A 26887-nucleotide genomic window follows, 5' to 3' on the forward strand; every position below is an offset into this window, starting at 1 on the left:
ATGACATTTCATAATCCTACCAGGTTAAAAAAAAAAAAGATAGTGGGAATATACAAGAAATGAAACATGAAAGAAGTAATCTTCCATGTTTTTGAGCACCATTATTATCTTTTTTTTTTAAAGTGAGACAATTGGGGTTAAGTGACTTGCCCAGGGTCACACAGCTAGTAAGTGTTAAGTGTCTGAGGCCGGATTTGAACCCAGGTACTCCTGACTCCAGGGCTGGTGCTCTATCCACTGCGCCGCTAGCTGCCCCCATTATTATCTTTTAAAGCATGTTAAAAAACAAAATCACCCAGAAATATGTCCCTATCTATTCTGTTGTGAATCAATAAGTCATTAAGGATTTATTAAGCACTTACTATATGCTGGGCACTGTGTAAAATGCTTGGGGTGTAAGAAAAGGTAAAGAATAGTCCCTGTCGGGCAGCTAGGTGGTGCAGTGGATAAAGCACCAGCCCTGGATTCAGGAGTACCTGAGTTCAAATCCAGCCTCAGACACTTAACACTTACTAGCTGTGTGACCCTGGGCAAGTCACTTAACCCCAATTGCCTTACAAAAACAAAAAACAAACAAACAAAAAAATAATAGTCCCTGTTCAGGGCAGCTAGATGGCTCAGTAGATAAAGCACCAGCCCTGGATTCAGGAGGACCTGAGTTCAAATTTGACCTCAAACACTTGCTACTTCCTAGCTGTGTGACCCTGGGCAAGTCACTTAACCCTCACTGCCCCCGCAACAAAAAAAAAAAAGAAAAGAATAGTCCCTGTCCTTAAGGAGTTTACATTCTAAAGACAAGTATATTAAAAAGGCACATAACACAACACATTTGCACGCACACACACACACACCGTAGATGAGAGGTAACCTCAAGCACCTGGGTAGACCAAGAAATGCCTACTGCACAAGGCAATTTTTTGAACTGAGTCTTGGTGGAAGTGGAAGTGAGGATGTATCAGATGAATGTTCTTATCAATTCAACTAACAATCCAGAACAAATCAGAAGATAGGCATTATTACACCCGGAGTATGGCATGCCCCCAAGCAGCAGTTGATAATGTCATTCACAATTCAGCACTTTATGCATATGTGAAATATTTATATTTCAGTATTTATACGTTATATGAAACAAAAGGGGAAAAAAGGTGGCTGCTCATTAAAACACAGGTGGCCATACAAAGAAAAAAACCCAGTATGATTGTTAAAGAAAATGCATAAATATTATTTACTAGAGGAGATAGATAAGGGAACTTTCTTGTTACTGTGGCTAGTTTCACAAAATCAAAGGGAACTACCTGTGAGACTAAATGAGCGAGGGGGACAGTCCATAGACTGAAATCTTTCTTTACCACATAAGTATTTTTATACCAATTAGAAAAGGAAAGAAAACACTGAAAGAAACCTACTGCTGCAGCTAGTCTTACAATTCAAGCAGGGGTCAATACACAATGGCTGCTATAGAACAAGATATTCCCCATGCCTAAGCACGCTTTTCCTCTGTTGAAAGTGAATTTTGGGGAGAAAATAACTGACTCCATCTCTCATCCTTTCAAAAAACTCATTTGATCCTATTATCCCTGCTACTTATCTCTTCCCCCTTGTGGTTAAAGACTGTGAAAAGCCATCTATAGACTCAATGTTCCCACTTCTCTTCCTCTTACTGAATTCAGCTGTAAACGTTCTCTTCAGACTCACCCGTCTAATTTAGGCTTTTTCTCATTCTTCAACCTTTTTAACCTCTCAGCAGCATCTGACATTGTTGCTTTTCTCCTCCCGGATACATGCTCCCCTCAGGATTTTTGTGACCGTCCTGTGTCTTGGTTTTCCTCCCACCTATCCTCAGTCTTACTTGCAGGATCTCTATTTATGTCATAACTGCTAATTGTGAGAATCCTCCAAGGCTTTGCTCAGGGTCCTCTTTTCTCTTGACATTTTTTCACTTGTTGATTTCATTAGCTCCCACAGGTTCAGTTATCCTCTCTATGCTGATGATGCTCAGGTTTATATATTTACCCTTAGGTATCTTTCCTGAGCACCAGTTCCTTACATTTCAATTTAGATTTTCTGTAGACATCTCAAATTTAATACGTCCAAAATAGAATTCATTTTTCTTCCCAAACTTACCTCTTCTGAACTTATCATCATTAAGGCCACCACTATGCTCCCAGTTACCCAGACTCTCAACCCTGGGGTCATCTTTAACCTCTTACTCTCACTTCATGTATCCAATCCATTGCCACAGATGTTAATGTTTCTACCTTTACCAAAAATCTTGTGTACAGCTCTCTACTCACAACTCGTTCAGTTCCTCATCACCTCTCACCTAAACTAATGAAATAGTTATCCAATTGTTCTCTCTGCCTGAAATCTCTCCCCACTCCAGTCTATACTCCACATAGCTGCCAATTCACAATCTACTTTTTAAGAACTACTGGTTATGGTAATGAATTGACATGAATGATACTGCAGCATTAAAAGGTTCATTTTGAGATTATCAACCGTGCAGAAGATCTATGTAACACACAAAAGGTGTAAGGTTAAAACTAAGAAAAGCCTGACCAGCAAGGAATCAGTAACAGCAAAGATGACTGTCAAATTTAAAAAGGAACAAAGCATTAATAGCTTAGGAAGCAGAAACAATCTGTGTTAACATTCCTCCCTTGTAACATGGAAAATTGCCAAGTACTGATTCTGGTGAATTCCTATATTCTCTTTTTAAAAGCCCTCATACTTCTTTTTATTTTGCAAGTAATATGAACCCCACCTGAAACAAATTCAGAAACAGTATTTAAACTTTAAAAATTACATCTCTTAAGTTACATGTGCTTAAATGCCCTATACCAATTCTTAAGTCTATTGAGTATGATTTTTTTGGTTTGTTTTTGTTTTTGTTTTTTTTGTCTGTTTGTTTTGTTTTTGTTTTGCAGGCAATGGGGGTTAAGTGACTTGCCCAGGGTCACACAGCTAGTAAGTGCCAAGTGTCTGAGGCCGGATTTGAACCCAGGTACTCCTGAATCCAGGGCCGGTGCTTTAACCACTGCACCATCTAGCTGCTCCCATTGAGTATGATTGAAAATAAATTATAACACAGATTGAGCCTTTAAAAAATGTTTCAAAATATTAATGGTCCATAAAAAGTATCTACAATTTAGCACCAATTTGCATCTATACTCCTTAGTTGCTGGAATGCATGTAGGGAAATAATGAGAACTAAAAATGATGTAATAAAACATGGAGAGTAAATTCCTAACTATTTAAGGGAAAAGGTCTAGAATGACTAAGTCTATGATTAGATGACAAAATATGGAAAAAGGGAGATAATGAATCAAACAGAATTGCAGAAAACTCTAAATAAAAGAACTACTAATACGCAAAGTAAATTATTTATGATCTAGGGCTTCAAGCAATTTACTTACTCTTCAGTATTTTCTGTAGTACAGCAACACAGATCTGTTAAAATAGAACAAATTGCCATCATTCAGTAGTTTATAAAAGGCCACACACACTCATTTTTATATTCTTTTTAAAAACTCAATTATGAATTTGGCAAATATAAAAATTTCCATATTCAGAAAAAAGAGCATTGTATATGAAACCAACACATCTTGGTTTCTAGAAATATATATTAAATTTAACACAAAGTACCAATACTACTCTGTGTTCCCTTCTGAACTTCCTTCAGCTCTCGACTGCATTTTACATTGACATTCTTTTTGTTAATATCAATCTCACTGCACATCCACTCCCCATGACAATTTTTGTCCCCTTAAATAAAAGTCCTGTATAATAAGTACAGTAGAACAAACAAAAAAAGTTCCCACATTGGCCACGTCTAAAAACCTGTTTCATTCTACACCTCATCTCTATCTCCTGGCTTCCTTTAAGTTTCAGATCAAATCCTACCTTCAGCAAGACACCATTCCCAGTCCCCCTCAAAACTAGTGTCTTTCCTCTGAAATTTCCTTCAATTTGCCCTGCATCTTCAATGTACGTAGTTGTCTGCATGTCACCTTCCCGATCAGACTGTTAACTCAAGGGCCGAGACTGTGGAGACTGTTTTCGCCTTTCTCCTGTCCAAGCTCATGTTCATCACTTTCATGACACTATCTATCCATCTCATTCTCTGCCTGCTTTTGCCTTCAGTCTTTCCCAGCTTCAGGGTCTTTTCTGAGTCCTGTCTTCTCAGTTTATGGCCAAAGTATTAACTGTTTAATAAATGACTTTTGATTTAACTTTTAAAAAGCATATTATACTATGTCTTCATATTATAATTTAGCTATTGTCCAATTTATGGACACCAAATTTATTTCTAGTTCTTTGCTATTACAAAAAGTGCTGCTATAATTGTTTATGTACATATGGGTCCTTTTCTATTTCTTTTTCCTTGGTCATCTTTGCCAATCTGATGGGCATAAGGTAGAGTCTCAAAGTTGCTTTAATTTCAGTTTCTCTTATTAGTGATTTGGAGTATTTTTTCATACAGCTATTGATAGTTTGCACTTCCTTTGGGTAGTCCTAGTTCATACCCTTTAACATAAAATGTATAGGGGACAGCTAGGTGGTTCAGTGGATAAAGCACTGGCCCTGGATTCAGTTGGACCTGAGTTCAAATCCAGCCTCAGACACTTGACACTTTCTAGCTGTGTGACCCTGGGCAAGTCACTTAACCCTCATTGCCCCACAAAAAAACAAAACCAAAACCAAAACCATAAATTGTATGACTCTTTTAATCTTATATACTAGATCTTTACCAAAGAAATCTGCTCCAGATTTATTTCTTGGTTAACTGTTTCTTTTCAGATTCTAAATGTAGTTGGCTTGTTTGTACAAAAAAATTTTCAATTTTATGTAATAAAAATAGTCCCGATCATCTTTCATGATCATATTTATTTTACATTTGATCAAGAAGTTGCCCCCATCTATTGTAAAAATTATCTTTTCCCTTCTCATCTAACATGTTTATGTTAAGATCTATTAGATATAGATTACGTATCTATTTGGGGGGGGGGGATTGTTGTGATATGTAGTGTGACATGTTGGTCTACTTCTAATTTCTGCCAACTGCTTTCCAAGCACTGAGGCAATTTTTATTGACTAGCATATCTTTACCTCAGTAGTTGATATACTTGGATTTACAAAACACTATGACATTTTTGACTGCTTCTAGGTCTTCTGTCTAATAAACTTTTACTTTTTTCTCCCCCCCCCAGGGCAGTGAGGGTTAAGTGACTTGCCCAGGGTCACACAGCTAGTATCAAGTGTCTGAGATCGGATTTGAACTCAGGTCCTCCTGAATCCAGGGCCAGTGCTTTATCCACTGTGCCACCTAGCTGCACCAATTTTTACATTTTTTAACCAGTACCAAAGAATTTAAATAATTGCTATTTTGCAGGAAAGAGAATTAGTACCACTAGGCCCTATTCCTTCCTAATTTTTTTCATTATTTCCTTTGACCTTTTGTTCATGCAAATGAATTTTGTCATTATTTCATCTAGTTTTATAAAGTAACACTTTGGTAGACTGGTATGGCAGAATCTATAAATTCATTTAGGTAGTATTGTCATTTTCATATGCTGTCACATCAGTATGGTCCACTAATGAGCAACTAATCTTACTTAAATTATGTAAGCCATTATTTCTGTATGAGTATTTTTGTAGTTATATTAGTATAATTCCTGTATGTATCCTGTATGTACCAGCTATTTTGTACAATCCAGTCATTGTAAATGGGATATTGGTTTCCGCTTCCCATTAGGTTTGGTCAGTAATATATAGATTGATTTTTGTAGGTATATTTTAATCCCAATCCTTAATTCATTACTGTTTCAATTAATTTTTCAAAATATGTATTTCTAGGGTTCTAAAGAAATGATCATGTCAACTGTTTCATCTTTGCCTAAGCTTAGTCCCTATATTTTTCTTGTCATTGTTGTAACTAACACTTATAGAACTATACCAAAATACAGTGACAGTGGACATCCTTACTTTATTCTCAATCTTACTAGAAAGCTCTCCAGTGTTCTTCCACTATAGATAATGCTATAAAATGGGGTTTTGGGGGTTGTTTTTAGTGAGGTAATTGGGGTTAAGTGACTTGCCCAGGGTCACACAGCTAGTAAGTGTTAAGTGTCTGAGGTCGGATTTGAACTCGGGTACTCCTGACTCCAGGGCCAATGCTCTGCCACTATGCACTGCGCCACCTAGCTGCCCCATAAAAAGTTTTTTAATACTATTTACCATACTAAAATCCATTTATTCCTACATTTTTAATGTTTTTAAAAATAAATGGGGGCAGCTAGATGGCGCAGTGGATAGAGCACTGGCCCTGGAGTCAGGAGTACCTGAGTTCAAATCCGGCCTCAGACACTTAACACTTACTAGCTGTGTGACCCTGGGCAAGTCACTTAACCCCAATTGCCTCACTAAAAAAAAAACAAAAACCAAAAAAACCCCACAAAAACCAAAAAACAAAAATAAATGGGAATTCTATTTTTTTTCAAAAGTCTTTTCTATATCTGTTGATATAATCATGGGATTTGAGCTGGTTTTGTTGTTAATGTGATCAGTTATACCTATAATTTTCCTAATATTAAAGCAGCCCTACATTCCTGGTAAGGTGTAAGTCTAACCTGGTCATAGTGTATATTCTTTTCATTGGAGCTATCTGCCTATGTGCCTATGAATTTCTTTTAAATTTTATCTCTACTAGGTTTTTATATTAGCATCACATTTGTCTCATAAAAGACATTTAGTAGAATGCCCTCTTTTCTATTTTCATTAACAATTTATGTAATACTAGACTTAATTTAAATAGATAGGACAGAATTTATTTGTAAATCCATTTGGTCCTGGAGTTGTTTTCCTTGGGGGGCTCAGTTATTGTTCAATTCCTTTATAATTGCTTAATTTCCCCCCCTAAAATGAGGTTGCTGAAATTGTACTTCTTTTTCTGTTGATTGGGGTACTTTATATAAATATCAATATTAATATATTTCAGTTATATAATCTAACAAAATAGTTGCTAATAATTCTATTAATTTTCTCTTTAACTATTATGACTCCCCCTTTTTTCATCTTAGTATAGTAATTTCATTTTTTAGTCTTTAAAAATCAAATTAATGGTTTATCTTATTTTTAAATTAAGCTCCTGCTTTAATTTATCCATTTAGTACTTTCTTTCTCTTCAATTTTGTTTATCCCTTCTCTAAATTTTTCAAGTTTCAAAAAAATTTTTTAATTTTTAATTTTTGTGATTAGTGGAGCTTTTTATTTGTTGCTTTTCCATTTTTCTATACCCAAATCATCAATGTTTTCTCTTTTGTTGTTGTTTTTAAAGACATAAATTTTCCCCTAATAACTGACATGCTGTGGAAATTTTCTATTGTTTCTATGATTTATTCTTTGACCAGCATCCTTTAGGAAATTATTTAGTTGCCATTTAAGTTTGAATCCTTTTCAAATGAGCTTTATTGGTTATCATTTTATTATGGGCAATGAGTAAATGTTGTATTTAATTTAAGGTTTCTATGCCACAGTTCATGGTCAATTTTTGTAAAAGTGCCATGCAATGCTGAGAAATACCTATATTCCATTTAATTACTCCCATTTCCCTGTCCCTGAATATCACTCTGTTGCATTTAATCTATTTCTACAACAAATTCTCTTTAACCTGGACAAGATAATAAGACTAATGAGATGGCCACTGTGAGTGCCCATTCTCATGAGAATGCAGTAAAGGCTTTTGTCATACCAAAGTTGCCTCTGAAAGAACTTATTTTGAGAAGGTGGTCTACAGCTTTTTCTCACAGCCACTCCACCCACCTCTTTCTCCACATTTTAATACTCATCTTCTGGCACACTCCAATTATAAGAAATAATAAGTTCTTCCTCCTTTTTAATTTCTTCCCTAGTGTATTCCTTTTTTTTTTTTAAGGGAGGCAATTGGGGTTAAGTGACTTGCCCAGGGTCACACAGCTAGCAAGTGTTAAGTGTCTGAGGTGGGATTTGAACTCAGGTCCTCCTGAATCCTGGGCCAGTGCTCTATCCACTGCGCCACCTAGCTGCCCCCTTCTTTCCTTTCTTAAAAACAACACATAGAGGGGCAGCTAGGTAGTACAGTGGATAAAGCACCAGCCCTGAATTCAGGAGGACCTGAGTTCAAAACCAGCCTCAGGGGCAGCTACGTGGCACAGTGAATAAAGCACCAACCCTGGATTCAGAAGGACCTGAGTTCAAATTCGGTCTCAGACACTTGACACTTACTAGCTGTGTGACCCTGGGCAAGTCACTTAACCCCCAGTGCCCTGAGCAAAAACTAAACAAAACAAAACCAAACAAAACCAAAACCAGCCCCAGACACTTCACAATTACTAGCTGTGTGACCTTGGGCAAGTCACTTAACCCTCACTGCCCTGCAAAAAAATATATAAAATTTAAAAAATTAAAAAACAAAACACATAGAACAAAACACTCCCTGCCTCCCTAGACCTATATTTATCTTTCTTTATTCCCACTATGATCCTTGCAGACTATGAGATTCTTAACACTTGTATCTTTTCTTCGGTTAGAATGTAAAAATTGGATCATGACCTAGCCCCTTCCAATTCTCAAATGTAATTACCCTTCTAAATCTCTCGTCTTCAGTGTTTACATTTCAAATATTTTACCAAATTCTGATCTTTTCATCAGGAATGCCTGAAAATCCCCTATTCTATTAAAGGTCCTTGGTTATAAGCTTTTATCTTTTGCTTTTTGGAATACCTGTCCTATATCAATATTTTCTCTTTGTAGTAGTAATTGCAGCATTGGGGCATATGGCATGTTAACAGACTAGTACCTCTTGTTTGAGGGCTGCCATGCTCTTGTAAGGACTACTTTCTACCTTTGATGTTCACCTGCCACCCAACTCTCACCTGTGGCTCCAAGAAGCTGTAGCATATATAGTGGCCACACCCTAGTAAAACTGTTTTGGTGGATGGGCTAAGCCAGGTTGAGGGTAACCAATAGGCCTCAAACCAGTTGGTGAGTTGGGGGTGTCATGTGAAGCATATGAAGATCTCCCTGGCGGACTATGTGAATTTGAACAATTTGTTCCAACAGGCCATGAAGACAATGGAAGCAGGTGCTGGAGAGTGTTCAGAGCTTGGTCATCTGTTACATCCCAAACCATCACCAGTCATCTTGACTTTTGTCTTGTCACTGGAATCCTATACTTCTGGAAGTGAGAGAGGCCAACAACTTTGCACAACTCTACCTCATTTGAATCTAATTTATGTGTGAGTCAAAAGATATCACCCATGCCAGTTTACCATTTTCACTTACCTTGGCGGTATAATTTCCAGAGATGTAAACACAGAGGATGAGACTGACACATGCATCACTAGAGCTATTTCAGTCTTTGGGAGGCTCTGAAGGAGAGTGTGGGAGAAAAGAGATAGTAGGCTGTCTACCAAACTGAAGATCTACAGAATCACTGTGCTGACTTCACTGTTGTCTGCCTGTGAAACCTGGACCATCTACCAACATCATATTAGGAAACTGAATCACTTCCATTGAAATTGTCTTAGGAAAATTCTGAAGATCACCTAGCAAGATAAGATACCAGACACTGAGGTCCTTTCTTGAGCAGAACTGCCAGTCATTCAAAACCTACTGCAGAGAGCACAACTTTGATGGGCCAGTCAAGCAGTTTGAATGGCAAACACACATTTACTTGAAAGACTATTTTAAGGACAACTCACTCAACACAAGCAGTCACACGAAGGCTAGAAGAAGCAATACAAGGATACTCTTAAAGTCTGTCTGAACTCTGGAATCAGTTGTGAGACATGGGAGACATTGACACAGGACTGGCATGACCTCATCAAAGAAGGGCTGTGCTCTACGAGCAAAGCAGAATTGCAGTAACTCAATAGAAACAAGAGATGCACAAATTTAGCAACACCTCCATTCCAAATGTTCTTATGGTAGATTTGTGCCCAACCTGTGGTAGATCCTTCTGAGATCATATTGGTCTGCTCAGCCATAGTCAGACACACTGTACACTGCCATAGTGGCGTCAGTTTGGTCCTCACTGAGAATGAAGGACAACAATCAACCAACCAACTGGAACTCTTTCTTTCTGGCTTTGTAGTATTTTTCCTCTTTGTCCTGGAAGTTCAGGATTTTGGTTATGACATTTCTGTGCATTTTTTCAAGGTGAAGTTTCTTTCAGAAGGTGATTGGGCAATTCTATTTTCGCTTTGCCCTCTGATTTTAAGAGATCTGGGCAACTTTATGATTTATTGTTAGCCATTAGTCACTGTTTCCAACAAGTCTAACTTATTTTTCTTAAAGACTAGGTCTATCAGGACTGGAAGAGCAGGGGCTACTCAGGGACTCAGTACCACTCTGATCAGCATGAGAGCATTGACCTGTTCTGTTTCTGACCTGGGCCATTTTACCCCTCTGTATCCAAGTTCTGGAGGGGTTAACGATATTCATACTGAATTTAGTGCAGACATCACTAAACTCAGAATTCCCAAACTCAAGACCCAACTCCAACAACCTCAGCCTCCTTGGCAGCACATATTATAGACATGTGCCACTATGCCTCACCAAGTCTAATTTATATTTAACTTATCTGGACTATTTGCCAGGTTGGTTGTTTCTGATAGTATATATCCTACATACTCTAATTTTTTATTCTTTTCACTTTGTTCTGATATTTATTACTGTCTCATGGAATCACTGAGTTCTGTTTGTTTCACTCTATTTGTCAAGGAGTCTACCACTTGGGTAAGGTGTTCTCCTTGTGTTCCAAGTTATTTGTTCTCCTTCCAGTTTTTCCTCAGTTATTCTAATTTCATTTTTTAAAATCATTTGTTTTATTTCTTCCAGTCACTCCTAGAGTCCTTATGTGTCTACAGTGATAGCAGGAAACAGGGTAAAGAGTGTCAAGGATCACAAAGTTTTTAGACCTTCAACATACTTCAATTTGACTGCTGGTACCTCGTTTAATGACCAGCAAATGAACAGGCTGCTCAAGCCTCTGAATCCTATCAACCTTGACATTCTTACTTTAAGTGGAATCACGAAAAGAAACTACAGCTAAATACAAAGATGGATGGTTCACAGCTACTCTGAGGAGAGACAAAGAAAGGAATCTGTAGTGTGTGTCTTAAGGTATTCTCAGAGGTAATAAGAAATATTATTTCATGGGACATTTGACCTCACAAATGGGTGTATCAATGATATGAATTTGAAAAAAAAACAACTAACCACAAAAATAACTACAGAAGAAGTACCAACATCACACAGCTAAAGAAGTAGCGGTCAAGGAAATTTATGAAGTTGAAAACATTCTTCAAAGTTAAATACACAGATACATGATGACTTCAAATGTAAAGGTAGGAAAAGGTGAAGACAGAGAGAACTATATGTAGAAGCATGGTTTAGGAAAAAGAAATAAGTCAGAGACTTGTACACTACACAAAAGCTTCATGCCTCTAAATCATAAACACTTTCTTCAAAAAAAAAAAAGTTGTAGGTGCTAGAGCACCAAAGAATGCCCCAAAAAGAATATGACATTATATTTTGATAGGAAAATACTTATTGTTGTAGGAGTTACCCCTAAATCAACTATCAACTATAGTCAGACTATCATGAAAGCTAAGTTCAGAATTTATAAAAAGCAAATATAATGAAAAACGCCATATGGTGTAAAGAATTAATTGTTATTTGAGGTTTTTATGCCTCAGCGAGCACTGGCCTGGGGCTCCGCAAACCTCACAGTGCTCCATCCACTGGTTGTAGCCGTTGCCATGGTGCTGGCACCTCATGTCATCACCACTCGCCGACGCCTGCATGGGCCTGGCAAAATTATAATGATTGGAAGCCTAGTGAGGGCAGTCATGTGACTGTCAGAGCGGCCATCCCATTGGCTGGGGCTGTGTGGGGTTTTTCTGGGACTGGGAGGGGAGAATGGGGTATTCTAGCTAGACCCTGGAAGGGGACAGGAGTTCTGCTGCGTATTCTCAGCTGATTCCTAGGCAGTGGTATTTTTTCAGGTTGTATAATTTTCCTTTCCCTTGATCCTACTGATCCTGTTTGTGGTTTTTTTTTTTTTTAAGTTCGTTCTTGTTAAAATAAATCCTGTTCTGTTTTGAGGGAGGCTGCCAGTCTCCTTCCTTGCCCCAATATTGCGGCGAGTCACTTAGCTAACACTCCCCTATTAAAAATTGGTCCCCACAGTGGTATGCAATTAAAATGATTTAATTCTGAATTATTTAGACAAGTAAATAAAAATAAAAATGGGAAATAGACAATAGCAATATCAACATTATAAAAATTTAATTCAAAGTTTAACCGATATAAATTTAATACTACAAGCGAAAAAAAGGAGACCCAAAAGCATCTTAGTCAGCAAACATTTGACTTCCTTGCCAACCAGAGAGAGCTAAAAAAGAACTCTAAGAAAATAAACTCATCCAAAAAATCTTACAAAGTAAGATGATTATTATAAGCAGTATCATCTCATGAATAGCAAGACATCCAACGAACCACCTCAGAGCATTCATTCAAGGATAAAAATAGACCCCCAACTGCAAAAATGGGAAAGATTTGCAAAAACCATCTTAACCCATTTTCTGGATCAAGGAAAGTGGAACCACTGGACTTAAATCCTAACATCACAGTGCCTAAGGTGCTACTAGAAAAGGTAGAAATGGTTCTAAGGAGAACAAAGATGGGAAAAGGAACAAGACTGAACCAAATATATATAAAGGAGTTCCATTCTGGAGTTAATATAATTATAGGGGCATCAGGGAACTGATATACAAGGTATATTCTTTTTTGGGGGGTGGGGGGCAATGAGGGTTAAGTGACTTGCCCAAGGTCACACAGCTAGTAAGTGTCAAGTGTCTGAGGCCAGATTTAAATTCAGGTCCTCCTGAATCCAGAGTCTGAACTTTATCCTACAAGATCTTGATGTTAAGTTCACTAAGTTCTGGGGCAGCTAGGTGGTGCAGTGGATAGAGCACCAGCCCTGGAGTCAGGAGGACCTGAGTTCAAATCCGGCCTCAGACACTTAACACTTACTAGCTGTGTGACCCTGGGCAAGTCACTTAACCCCAATTGCCTCACGAAAAAAAAAGAAAGAAAAAAAAAAGTTCACTAAGTTCTCCTTTCTTTTATTCAAATAAAATTAAACAGAATGATTGTGAACAAATCCTGCTTCCCTGTACCCAAAGAAAACTTTAATTTTTCCTCCTACCTGGGGCACCTTTTCAAGTTCTACATTTCTTCTCAGATCTGGTGTTTTCTGAAATCCCCTCAGAACAAAAATTTTCATGAAATCTGAAAATCATAAATACAAAATAATATTGATGGCTTCCTTCTGCCTCAGTTGTGAGTCACAAAAATTCAATCCAATTCCTGGGTGTTCAAAGAAGACATACAGATCCAGAGGAACGTAGGGAGAGTTAGCAGCAAAGGCTAAAGGATTGATTAAATAATGTTATAGTTTGAGGGATTAGAGTCTCCTTGTGCCTAAGAGTTGTATACTGCTGAAATAGCTGTATACTGCTGAAATAAAATACACAAAGATTAAAACTATTTCTGGAATCACACATGCTATTACAAAAACACCCTTCCCCCATTATACCTCACTTCTTGAAGCACTAAATTAAAAATTAACAAGCATTTAGTTAGTGTCTATTATTATGTACCAGGCACCATAGTAGATGATGGGAATATAAAAACAAAATTGATTCAACAGTTCCTGTCCTCAACAAGCTTTTTGTTTATCACCAGCAACACATTTTTTTGCTTAAGTACTATAGTAAATACAGTAAAACTTCCATTAAACAGAACCCAACTAATCAAATCCCTCGAAAAGAAATTCTTAGTACTAGAACTTTGGGGAGAAAATTATAATAAATTAAACCCAAACACCTACAGAAAATTTTTTTAACTTTTAAAGAATATTGTGACAGATACCACATTTAACATACTTCTTATATTTTCTTAATAACTTTCTAAAACAGTATTTTTTGAAAGACTGGAACACTAATGCATTGTTGGTGGAGCTGTGAACTGGAGAGCAATTTGGAATTATGCCCAAAGGGCTATAAAGCTGTGCATACCGTTTGGCCCAGAAATACCACTATTAGGTCTTTTTCCCAAAGAGATCATAAAAAAGGGAAAAGGACCCACATGTGCAAAAATATTTATAGCTGCTCTTTTTGTGGTGGCAAAGAATTGGAAATTGAGGGGCTTCCCATCAATTGGGGAATGGCTGAGCAAGTTGTAGTATATGACTATAATGGAATACTATTGTGCTGTAAGAAATGATGAACAGGCAAATTTCAGAGAAACCTGGAAGGACTTATATGAACTGATGCTGAGTGAGATGAGCATAACCAGGAGAACATTATACACAATATCAAAAACATTGTGTGTTGATCAACTGTGACAGACTTGACTCTTCTCAGCAATACATTGGTCCAAGATAGTTCCAAACGAGTCATGATGGGGAAAATGCTCTCCAAATCCAGAGGGAAAAAAAAAAGAACTATGGAATCTAGATGCAGATTGAACCATACTATCTCTATTTTTTTGTTTTTGTTTTTTGAGGTTTTTCCTTTTCGCTCTGATTCTTCTAGCACAGCATGACTAGTGCAGAAATATGTTTAATGTGACTGTACATATATAACATATATCAGATTGCTAGCTGTCTTGGGGGGGAGAGAGGGGAGGAAGGGAGAGAAAATTGAAACTAGAAATCTTATAAAAACAAATGCTGCAAACTATCTCTACATGTAACTGGAAAATTAAAAAAATACTTTTATGGGGGGGGAAACAGTATTTTTATAAGACCTGATATTTATATTCATGACTTTTAAGTACTATAAGAACTCAAAGATTCAACTACTTTTAGTCACTAAAACAAATACATTTTAGAAAGATTTCCAATAAAACTTGGTCCCCCTGAAGGTTTTATTTTTTAAAGGTTTAACTTTCAGCTAATAAGAAAATTCAATTAACTAAAAGAACCAATTCCCAAGAATTTTAATCAAGGTTTTACTTTATAGGGGCCTTTTCCCTCTAAAAACTCAAGAAGCTCTTGAAAAGTCAGGCCTACTTCATTAAGTTAAAATTAAAATATGGTACATCTTTTAAAAGTGTTTTAGACCATACTAAGAGGAGTTATAAAAGTTACAGGAGCAGAGTTTATGTACCAACAAAGAAAGTTTTAGGAATAATTTAGGCTTTGGGAATTTTTTGTTGTTGTTGTTCATAAAGGTATTTTATGGGGCAGCTAGGTGGCGCAGTGGATAGAGCACCAGCCCTGGATTCAGGGGGTCCTGAGTTCAAATTTGACCTTAGACACTTGACACTTACTAGCTGTGTGACTCTAGGCAAGTCACTTAACCCCAACTGCCTCACCAAAACAAAAAAAAAAAGAATGTGAACATAAAGGTATTTTATTATTTTCTAAGTTACATGCAGAGATAGTTTTCAACATTTGTTTTTATAAGATTTCTAGTTTCAAATTTTTCTCCCTCCCTCTCCAAGACAGCAATCTGATATAAATTAGATATGTACAATCACATTAAAACATACTTCTGCATTTGTCATGTTGTAAAAGAAGAATCAGAGCAAAAGGGAAAAACCTCAAAAAAGGAAAACAAAAAAGCAGAAATAGTATGGTTCAATCTGCATCTAGATTACACAGTTTTTTTCTGGATGTGGAGAGCATTTTCCATCATGAGTCCTTTGGAACTATCTTGGACCATTGCATTGCTGAGAAGAGTCAAGTCTATCATAGTTGATCAACGCACAATGTTCTTGATAGTGTGTACAATGTTCTCTTGGTTATGCTCATCTCACTCAGCATCAGTTCATGTAAGTCCTTCCAAGTTTCTCTGAAATCTGCACCTGCTCAATATTTCTTCACATGATTTTTAAAAACTTTGTGTTCTCAATTTTCTTCTTCCCTCCCTATGGAATCAGGCAATTCAACATAAGTCATACATATGCAGTTATGCCAAACATCTTCACATTAGTCAAGTTGTGAAAAAAATAGAATAACTTTAGCAAGAAAAACTAACAAATAAAATTATACTTCAATATGTATTCAAATACCATCAGTTCTTCCTCTGTTGATGGATTGCATTGTTCATATGTCCTTCTGACATCATGGGATTTTTTTTTTTAAGAAACTTCAAGCTACTCACGAGAAATACTCCATTTCCCAGCCAATATTATGTTTACAGGATTTGATCAATCTTAGGAGCTTAATCGATGCCTGCTGTGAGAAAAGAAAGCCTTCATACCAGGCTAAGAGAAGCTCCTAAAGGGTAAGGCTACCTTTAGAGGCATTTATCAAATCACTGCACTTCTGGTTTTTTTTCCATTTCACCAGCCAAAGCTCAAATCCCCCATGATTAGCATGTACCAGGCTCATTAGATGAAATGTCTATGTCCATGAGATATAGAAAGATGTTTCTGATACGTCTTTCAAGTTTAACAACTAGAACTAAATTAAAAGGACCTTACTTCTACCTCCAACTTACCAGAAAGTATACACTCAGCAACTTCCACTTCTCGGATGGAGTTTTCCATTTGTTCACACACAAGGCACAAGTTGTTATACAGCCAACCCACCACAGTCTGGGAGTCTGAATGGCTAAGAACATACATATTTATTGACATTTAGTTTCTTTTTCTCTGATTCTTGTATTTTCTCTTAACACTCATTCATCAGGAAACATGAGCCATTCCATATAAGAGCTAGCTGGTAGGAAAAACAAGTGTCCCCTATTATTATCTAACAGCTATTGCCCAAAGAAGCCCTCAAACCAGGCCAGTATATGTGAAAATATGTGGGATGTTAGGAGAAAAGGATCTGTTCAGGTCCTCCTAGCACGAGAATACACATCAATTTTAGCCTTTTGTTTTTCTATTTGATGGTTCATTGTTGAAGGAAAGGGAGTTTGGTTATGATAACAAAGAGATGTAAATCAGACTGCACCATTACAGATTCATTTTTAGGACACCACCCATGAAACACTTATGCAAGAAACATGATAAGCCCTAGGGCAGAAGAAATGAGCAAAAGTAGTGATTACTAGAAACCTGTGCCCACCAGTGCTATTTCTTCACTTCTTACATTCATATGGAAGGTAAAAGGATCAATCAGAGAAATCAAAGCAGTATATGCACAGTTATAGGTTAATAGGATAGAAGATTATGGAATAAGAGTATTTTGACTCATACAATTAACCTATCCCTCTACTAGCCTACTGATCTCTAAGTTTCAGAGATAAATTTTTCTTCATTAATATAAATCAACACAATTAATACAAATCAGGCCAAGGACTTTAAAACAAGAGTGAATAGAGTTTGCATTGGACAATATATTCAATATCACCTTCATTGATCTCTTCACCTTTACTTTCCAACTCAGTTTACTTTCAATCTTTTACCCAATTCTGTCCTTTTCTTTTTCCCTTTAAACTCTCATACATGTCTCATGCTTTACTAAGCATGTTACTAAGAACACAAAGAGGCAGGCAAAAGACAAAGGGTGACAAATCATCTCAAACCATTTTGTTCATTTCACATAAATACTTCAATGGTATTCTCACACACAAGTGTCATTTATTTCTAAATGTACTATAGCATCAAATTTAAGGTTGCAAAGATTTTTAAAGATTTCGAGTTATATTTCAAAACACTTATTTTTTAAAACTGTGTTTCAATAACCATTGTTTCTACTAAAAAGAAATCTCATGTTGGGAAGTTCCTAGAACCAGAAAACATTAAAATGAATCTATATTCATTGATTTCCATACATTCCATTTCCGTACTTAATATGAAATAGCTTGTTCATTTTCTAATTATAGAACAGCTAAAGTGAGCACAATTTCATTAAGTTCACAGGAATAAATATTTAAGTGTACTTTCTTCTTTTTTTTTTTGGTGATGCAATTGGGGTTAAGTGACCTGCCTAGGGTCACACAGCTAGTAAGTATTAAGTGTCTGAGGCCGGATTTGAACTCAGGTCCTCCTGACTTCAGGGCCAGTGCTCTATCCCCTGCGCCACCTAGCTGCCCCCAGTGTACTTTCTTCTGCAATGTGTTCATGAAATGGCTGAAATCCCTGTGATGTGAACATTTTAAAATTGGAAATTAAATTAATTAAGCCAAATCATTATTTAAATGAATAATTTATAGAAATTGAATAATTTATATTTATATAAAATGTATATATTTTTGTATGTTATATATACCTTTATATAAAGTGAAAATTTAATTTTTAAAAATTTCTTTTATCATCACTTGCAAATGATTTGTTTTCTATAGATGGTATTTTCTTAGTCATCTTCATTATGGTTTGGTAGCGATGAGGTGTTTTTAAGACTTATGCCATCAGAGGATATGGGTTAGTGAATTCTACCCAAGGCTTAAGGCAACAGTGTTAAAAGATCAGCCTAACTAGATTCAGAGACTCCTCAACACCAGGTTATGATTTTTTTAAGGCCACAGCCAAAATTCGTTAAATGGTCTACTAAACAGATTGTAAAAAGGTTGCAAACTGGTACCCATTGCTCATAAAACATTCTACTATAAAATTTCTAACCAAATCTCTCATATTGGAAGTAGGGAAAATCCATATTTATTCTATCTATCTATATTGTATCATGCTACACAAGAATTTAACCATGTGGGAGAGTGAATAATTTAAATAGGCATCCTGATAATCTGCTCCTGAACACCAATAATTATATATATATTTGGGGGGATGGAGGGGGGGGGGGGCAATGAGAGTTAAGTGACTTGTCCAGGGTCACACATCTAGTAAGTGTCAAGTATCTGAGGCCGAATTTGAACTCAGGTACTCCTGAATCCAGGGCCAGTGCTTTATCTACTGCACCACCTAGCTGCCCCCAAAATCATTTACATTTGAAGAAATTCCCAGCAGAGTGTGAACAATTACGTCATATATTACTTTAAAACACCAATGTCTTAGAAGAGCATTACAAAACTGGTACACAGTGGGATCTTCACATAAGCAAAGTTTTATCTTCTGAAAGCAAAAATGAGTTTTGTCAGAAGGTCCTTGGCTTACCTAATACAAGTAACAAATCCTACATTAAACTGGGTTGCAAGAGACTAATCAGGTTATATTAAAAATAACTCTAAATTTATTCATTACAAGCTTTACCTCTCCATCAGCTCTTCCAAGCCAATAATGCTTTTTGTGTGAAGTTGCCAGACAGCTTCAAGTACCAGAGAGTGCTAAAGAAAAACAATAGTAGTAGTATCAAACTCCTGAGTTATTTCATGTCCTATCAAATATTCAAAGCTGGTTAAAACCAAGGTAAGTTAAAAAACAACTCTAGTATTAATGCTTTCATTCCTCTCCAGGCCCCACTCCCAACTTTCTAGAATCTCTCTGGGAGAATTTCTACCCATATCAGCCTCATCTTCAACTTTTTGTTTTTCCCAGGGCATGAGTGAGGGTTAAGTGACTTGTCCAGGGTCACACAGCTAGTAAGTGTCAAGAGTCTGAGGTCGGATTTGAATTCAGGTCCTCCTGAATCCAGGGCCAGTGCTTTATCCACGGCGCCACCTAGCTGCCTTCAACTTTCTTTTATGTGTCATCTCTCCCCACTAGAATGGAAAGCTCCTTGAGGGTAGGGACTATCTTTTTGCTTCTATATATACTCCTAGTCCTTGCACATTATCTGGTAAATAATGTTTATTAAATGCTTAGTGACTTAAGATAGAAAAATCTACTTTCTGATTTATGATGCCAACAGGTGCTGTTTAGTCACTTTGTTTTCTTAAAATATTTGTAAAATAAAACTAAACATTTTCGATTTTCTTCAGTTCTTCAGATCACATTTGGTTTTTTGTTTTGATCTAAGGCAAACTTTAAAATGTTTTCCTCACAAATATGTGTAGTATATGCAAACTGATTTTAAAAATAACAAGCACCTGCTTTAAATTTGTTACTCTATTCTCTTACATTCCCCAAAGTCTTGGTTTTTATAAGATTCCTGCTCTCCTCCAAACTTTCCCTGAGATATCTGTTGATCTATGCAATTACTGGAGCTAAGTCTCTGAAAAAACAAAATCTTCTGTTGAGTTTTCAAATTCTTCAAGGGTATTATAAATAGTAATAATTTTTAAAGTACAATGAAGTTTTTTAAGCTTTCTGCACAGTCCTCAGAGATTTTTTTCTACAAAAGAATGTTTAAAAATGTTTAGATAGCATAAAGAATATGTTTATATGTCTTCCTCATTCTACTCTAGTAACATTAATCGTCAAAAGAAATCAGTGAGGATCTATATGAGTATGTTCATAGTAAATACAAATATATGCATGTGTAACTACATGCATACATGCATGTAGTTACATATATATGTATATATATATATATACACACACATATACATACAGGCAAGATCATGGAGTGGACATGAGAGATCAACATGAAGAAACTGAAACCTAGAAGAGTGAAAGAACTTACCCAGGGTCACAAAAGTAGTAAGGCAAAGCCCAGATTTAAGTCCAGATCCTCTCACTCCAAATTCAGTGCTCTTTCCATTACACAAAGCTACCTACTCAAGATGCATACTTTTATATATGCATATGAGGTTATTAAAAATTAATAACATATGTGAAAAGATCCAACCATTCTGGAGAGCAATTTGGAACTATGCCCAAAGGGCTACAGAACTGTGTATACCCTTTGATCCAGAAATATCACTGCTAGGTTTATATCCCAAAGACATCCCCAAAAAGAGAAAAAGACCTATTTGTACAAAAATATTTATCGCAGCTCTTTTTGTGGTGGCTAAGAATGGGAAATCAAAGGGATGCCCATCCATTGGGGAAGGGCTGAACAAGCTGTGGTACATGATGGTGATGGAATATTATTGTGCTATAAGAAATGACAAGCAGGATGATTTCAAAAAGGCCTGGAAAGACTTGTATGAACTAATGAGAAGAACCAAGAACACACTGTGCACAGAGACAGCAATATTGTTTGATGAAGAACTGGAAATGACTTCACTATTCTCAACAATACAACAATCCAAGACAATTCCAAAGGACTACTGATGAAACATACTATCCACTTCCCAAGAAAGAACTGATATTGATGGAACACATACTGAAGCGTGCTATTTTTCACTTTCTTTCATTTTTTAAATTTTATTCAAGTTTTCTTACACAAAATAACTAATATGGTAATGTTTTACATAATTGTACATGTATTACCTAAATCTGATTGCTTACTGCCCCAAGGAGAAGGAAGGGAGGGAAGGAGGGATAAAAATTGGAACCCAAAACTATAAATAAAAATGTTTATTACTGGTGGAAAAAATTACCAACATAACTTAAAAGTATTAGGCAGACTATGGCTCACTAACGAGGACATAAATTATATCAGCCCAGGAGAGACTGTAAATACAGAAGCCAAAAGGACATGAAAAAATACCATCCCACAAGACGTAACAGTAGAAGCAAAGCTATAGAATATATGTTTTAATGAAAAAATAACTGAGACAAAGATAGAAGGCAAATATCTTAGGAATATAGCATTAAACAAACTATGAGAGAGTAGTGGTGGCAAATCATGACGATTTAGGCTAAGAGAATTCCATGGGTTTCTAGTTTCTGGCTCACAGAGGTACCAGTGAGCTCATCTGATCTAGCACTAGTGAAATGTCAACGAGGGAATCTAAGAGAATCTAAGTACTTGACTAGGCTTCAGGTGAGTCATCATAACATCGCTCCAGGGCTAGGGCTACCAAGGAGGCAGCTTACCTGCACCTTCCAGATTTCTTGACAGAAGGAGACATGACAAAAGAGACCGCGTTCCAATAAATCTTGGGCGATATCTAATAGGGAGGATAATTTCTTCTGAAAGTGAGGGAGAAAGAAATCACTTAATCAGTACAAGAGAAAAAATAATTATCCAGAAAGCTCAGAAGCTGTTGCTCTCACCCTCTGTTCCAAGTTCAGCAGAGCAGCCTGCTTGGATCCCTCTGGATCCTGGCATAGCTGCTCAAGGCTGGAGGCAGTTGTTCGAGCTGACAGGATTCCCACTGGGACACCTAACTTTGAAGCTTGTTCCTGTAGAGCAGAGACTGAAAAGCAATACAAAACCAACAGCATTAAGCCTAGTGGTAAACAATAATATTTTAATGAAAAGAGTCCAAACATGGGGCAGCTAGGTGGCACAGTGGATAGAGCACTGGCCCTGGAGTCAGGGGGACCTGAATTCAAATCCAGCCTCAGACACTTAACACTTACTAGCTGTGTGATCCTGGGCAAGTCACTAACCCCAACTGCCTCACTAAAAAAAAATTTTTTTTTATTTTATTTTTTTTCTCAACTACATGTAAAGATATTTTGAATTCCAAATTTTTCTCCCACCTTTCTTTTCCTCCAGCCTCCTGAAGCCAGTAAGCAATTTGATATAGGTTATATACATTACAATCATGTTAAACATATTTCCACATCAAACACTAACTTTAGAGACTAATCCAAGCCTATATACCCAGAGCAGACAAAGCCTCCAGCAGAAAAGGAGAAAATTCACAAATTAAACTTTATTTACACCACTCTTGTGTTCTATTGAGTAAATAAAAGTAAAACCTTTATAAACCTAACACCTGTATATCAGAAATACAGCAATCATTTGTTTCTTAAAATAAGGTCATGCTTTTAGCACACTAAAGTGTCACCTGAACCTGACTCATTGCCATGAAAATGTAAGATTTAAGAAACTGAAAAATACTTATGGAAATGCAAACATATTTTCCTTTACTAAAGGCCAATAATGATGCCCCTTAAAATTTACCCTTAGATTCAAAACACCAAAATATTCTAACTTTTTAATAATCCTTCCACTTTAGTGTGAAAAGATGCAAAGGAAATCAAAAGCTATTATTTTAAAAAAATAAGTTTGGAAACATAACCTTAAGGAAAATTCAATTACCTAATATTTCTTCCCTGAAGTGAATACTGACCAATGTTCATTTTCTAGTTGTTAATAGAAATGTGAAGGACCAGGGGGAAGAACTCCTTATTTTTTATCCTTTCCCTCAATTTCCTACTCCCCCATCTCCCCTTGAAAAATAAGTTTGTGTAAAAACTCACCTACAAAGGATTTAGAATGTCCACCTGCGACTCCAGGGCTTTCATGGTCAATTAAACTGCTAAAACACCATGTTTTTTTACATTGTGTACCATCTACCTAGAAACAAAAACACAAAAGAAGAGTCTTCAAGCTGTATTTGTATAAAAATCAACTGGGTGTACATGATGCTTGACTGCTAAGTAAAACTAAAACATCCAAATATTTTAAGATAAAACAAAAAATTTTTAAAAATTGAAGACTTATGGAAGCCACTGAGTTTATTTTAAAATAGCTTTATCTTATTTCTAAATATAGAAATCTTCCACCAGTTTCTTCTAACCCAGTTAACAAAATTTCTTATGAGTCTATATTGCTGGATGGTCACTGATCTCTAGAAAGGTGATACTTCAGCTGGGTTAAAAAAACAAACAAACAAACAAAAACCTATGCCATAACATGGCCAATCAGCTTTCTTACCTCAAGAAATAGGTCATTCAAGTTCTGATGGCATTTCAGGAGGCACACAGCTGCTTCCTGTAGTTTCTGTTCCCTTTCAGGTTTATATTTTTGTTTATTGACTCTTCCCGCTTAAAAAAAAAAGTTCAATTTTTAAAAGCATAGCCCACATCTCATGTTTCCACAAGAGAATCACTAATGCATACCATCCATTTGACAAATGAATATAAACTTTCTCTTCATAAAGAAGGTCAGCAGTAATAGTAGACAACCCCAATACCATCTGCTACACAAACTCCCCTTCTGCTAAGTTATTCCCAGAGCTCTTGAGATCACACCATTTCGGAAGCCATCTGGCCCATCCCATACTTGTACAACCCTTCCACTCCATTCCCATCAAATCATCACCCAGGCTCCCTACTAACTAATGAAAGACAGCTCTCATTTTCCATTTCTGGAAAGCTCCTTGAGGAAGATGTTCCTTACAATCAAGGTTAAACCCAACTGTTACTTCCATCCACTCCTACATGTTCTGCCTGCTGGGCCAGGGGCACAAGTCTAATCCCTCTTCCACAGGACAACCTTTCACATATGGGATGCCCGCTTCCATGATAAATCATCACTAACCTATGGCTATTCAACAGTATTGGTCAAAACAAAATTATTACATTTCATGTAGAACCTGGACCACAAAATTGTCTGACTCAGTCTATTAACCTCCTAAGCTAGAAGTTTTCTCTAAGACAAAACAGAATACTTGAGACTTTATTGTCATGATAAATAAACTGTAATCATTTCTTACTCTTCGGGCAGCCAAAAAGCAATTTAGCAATTTATTACTTCACAAAGAAATTAAAAGTGCAGATCGTGTAAATGAATTCAACAAAATTACACCATAAATTATTAGTTGAATCAGGATTAGAATTTTTTGTCCCAGAGATTTCTTTTCTTTGTACTTATGCGTCCCACACTTGCAACGTATTGTATTACTTAGTTCTCCAAATCTGTGGTCTCTTTTTTTGTGGTCTCTTTTGGTGGTCTTTGTTTTTACCATGGACTTCATCAATAATTTTTTTCTACTGGTGAGTAATTAGGGGAGGGGGAAAGATAATAATAATAGCTAACGTTTATATAGTGCTTGCTATGTATAAAGCACTGTATAAATATTATGCCATTTGATCTTCACAACGTCTGTGGGAGAGGTAGGTGCTATTATTACCCCATTTTACAGTTGAGGAAACTGAGGCAAACAGACTAAGTGTCTTGCCCAGGGTCACACAGATAGGAAGGGTCGAAGACTGGATTTGAACATGGATCCTCCTGACTCCAAGACTGGCTCTTTATCCACTGCACCACCTCAACAGCCAGATCACACATCCCTTGGAGTCCTGCCACTGGTACTTTTAGCCCTCCATCCTTCAATCTCCGCCCAGGGCTCCAAACCACTAGGGGAAAGATGTCAGAAAAGGCCTGCAAGTAGTGGAGAATTGAAGTTAAGGCAAGGTGCAAGACTGACGCCAACCATCTTCCTTTCTCCTTTTCTCTGCCTCCCAGGGAGTTACTTGGACACAAAAGAAAGTTGGACTAATCCAGGGACCAAAGTGCTAAGCCCTGGAACAGCAAAAGGCATTTAACAGGCACTTCGTGAATGAACCCCTTGAACACTGCAGGTGGCAGCTCAAGGAAGTGGGGGGCCCTGGTTCTAGTCCCAATTCTGCCCTTAACTATGAGTTATAAAAATTCCTTGGGTCTAAATGAGGGGACTGAATAGGTCATCTTATAGGTCCTCCCCGTACAGACAGAGCTGCATATTGTCATGTGCGTTATATTATACTTCCAACCTCAGACACTTCCCAGGGCTGTGACCCTGGGCAAATCACTTAAACTTCGGTTGGCCTCAGTTTCCTTATCTGCAAATGGGGAGGTAACAGCACTTCCCTGGGTGAGGACCAGTGAGAATAAATCGTGCAGCTCCCAGCACACAGTAGGTACTTAATAAATGTTAGTGACTGTTCTATTCCACATCTATGTATGAGGAGACATACAAGCAATTGGTGGCCGCAGCGAGGCTGGGCACGAACCGTGGGGGAGGGCTTGTCCTAACTTATTACACCGATGTAGCCCAACCCTGCCCTCCAAACTGTCCTGTGAGGGACGTGGTACAGAGGGGTGTGAGAAGATCGAGGCTCCGGCGGTCCTGCCAGGGCCAGGTTGCTCCACTCCCCTCTAGACCAGGAGGGGACGACAGGCCTGTCCAAGAAAACGGGGTTGGGGAGAGAGGGTCTGAGCCTAGAAGGGAAGGGTCGGGGCTCCTCGGTGGGCCTTCTAGGAAGGAGGCCAGGGGAGAAGGGAGAGGGGCAGGAGGAGAGAAAAAGGGGGAAGGGGAGGGGGAAGAGAGGAGGGAGCGGAGGAGCTGGGGAAAGGAAGGGATGACACGAAAAGGTGTAGGGGGAGGGAGGGAAAAGGGGAGAAGAGGAAGAGAGGGGGAGAGAGGGGAGAGAGGGAAGAGAGGAGGGAGGGGAGGGAGCAGGGGGAGGAGGAAGGGACTCAGAGGTGAGGGGCTGGGGAAAGGAAGGGGAGAGGGAAGGAGGGGGAAAGGAAGGGATGACATAAGGGCAGGGGTTGGGAGGAAGAAGAGGGAACACTGGGAGGGAAGCGTTGGGGGAGGGGGAGAGGAAGGGGCGGGGGATAACGTCTTTCTCAGAAAAGGCGGGGAGGGGGACAGAAGGAAGGGCAGACTCGGGTCAGCAGGGCCAGAATGTCTCCGCCGCCTTCTCCGGTGCCAGGGCGGCCTCGTCTCGCCCTCCCGCCTCTCTTCCCGCTGCCACATACCCAGCAGCTCAGACAGGGCCTTCCTACGCCGGCCCGGTGCCGGTATCTGGGGCGAGTCGGCCGGCCCCGCAGACATAGCGAGGTCTCCACACTCAAACCCGCGGCTCCGCGCGCACCTCCCGGGACTCCCGCGCTCGCGCTGCTCGCTCATTGGCCGTGAGGAGGCCTGCGAAGCCATTGGATGCTGGCTCCGTAGCTCCGCCCTCCACTAGCTTAAAAAAAAAATTTCTCGCCCCGCCTCCGGAAGCCATCTTGGTGGTGGCAACGACTGGGAGCATAATTGGGGCGGCCATCTTGGTAGTGGCAAAGAATGAAGTGGGGGCGGGGTAGGAGCGTGCACTTTGTGTGTGTGTGTGTGTGTGTGTGTGTGTGTGTGTCCGTTCTTTTTAACCTCATTTGACACCTGAGAGGAGCTGCCCCCGGAGCTAGCAGCACCTACGATTTTCCCAGGCCACCATT

General features: G+C 38.1%; 1 protein-coding gene across 1 annotated transcript in view; it reads right to left on the minus strand.

Moving 5' to 3' along the window:
• Positions 1-26546, minus strand: part of FANCA (FA complementation group A) — a 100249-nt gene extending 73703 nt beyond the window's left edge. Inside the window, exons 1-9 of the mRNA XM_043984738.1 lie at positions 26429-26546; positions 23618-23727; positions 23161-23257; positions 22003-22145; positions 21823-21918; positions 19210-19283; positions 16557-16669; positions 13253-13335; positions 3417-3450 (exon numbers count right to left, since the gene is read on the minus strand). Coding sequence (XP_043840673.1) covers positions 3417-3450; positions 13253-13335; positions 16557-16669; positions 19210-19283; positions 21823-21918; positions 22003-22145; positions 23161-23257; positions 23618-23727; positions 26429-26504 — 826 coding nt within the window. The 5' untranslated portion in view covers positions 26505-26546. The remainder of the gene's footprint in view (positions 1-3416; positions 3451-13252; positions 13336-16556; positions 16670-19209; positions 19284-21822; positions 21919-22002; positions 22146-23160; positions 23258-23617; positions 23728-26428) is intronic.
• Positions 26547-26887: the final 341 nt, after the last annotated feature.

Source organism: Dromiciops gliroides, chromosome 2, assembly GCF_019393635.1.
Source record: "Dromiciops gliroides isolate mDroGli1 chromosome 2, mDroGli1.pri, whole genome shotgun sequence".
NCBI classification, from domain to species: domain Eukaryota; kingdom Metazoa; phylum Chordata; class Mammalia; order Microbiotheria; family Microbiotheriidae; genus Dromiciops; species Dromiciops gliroides.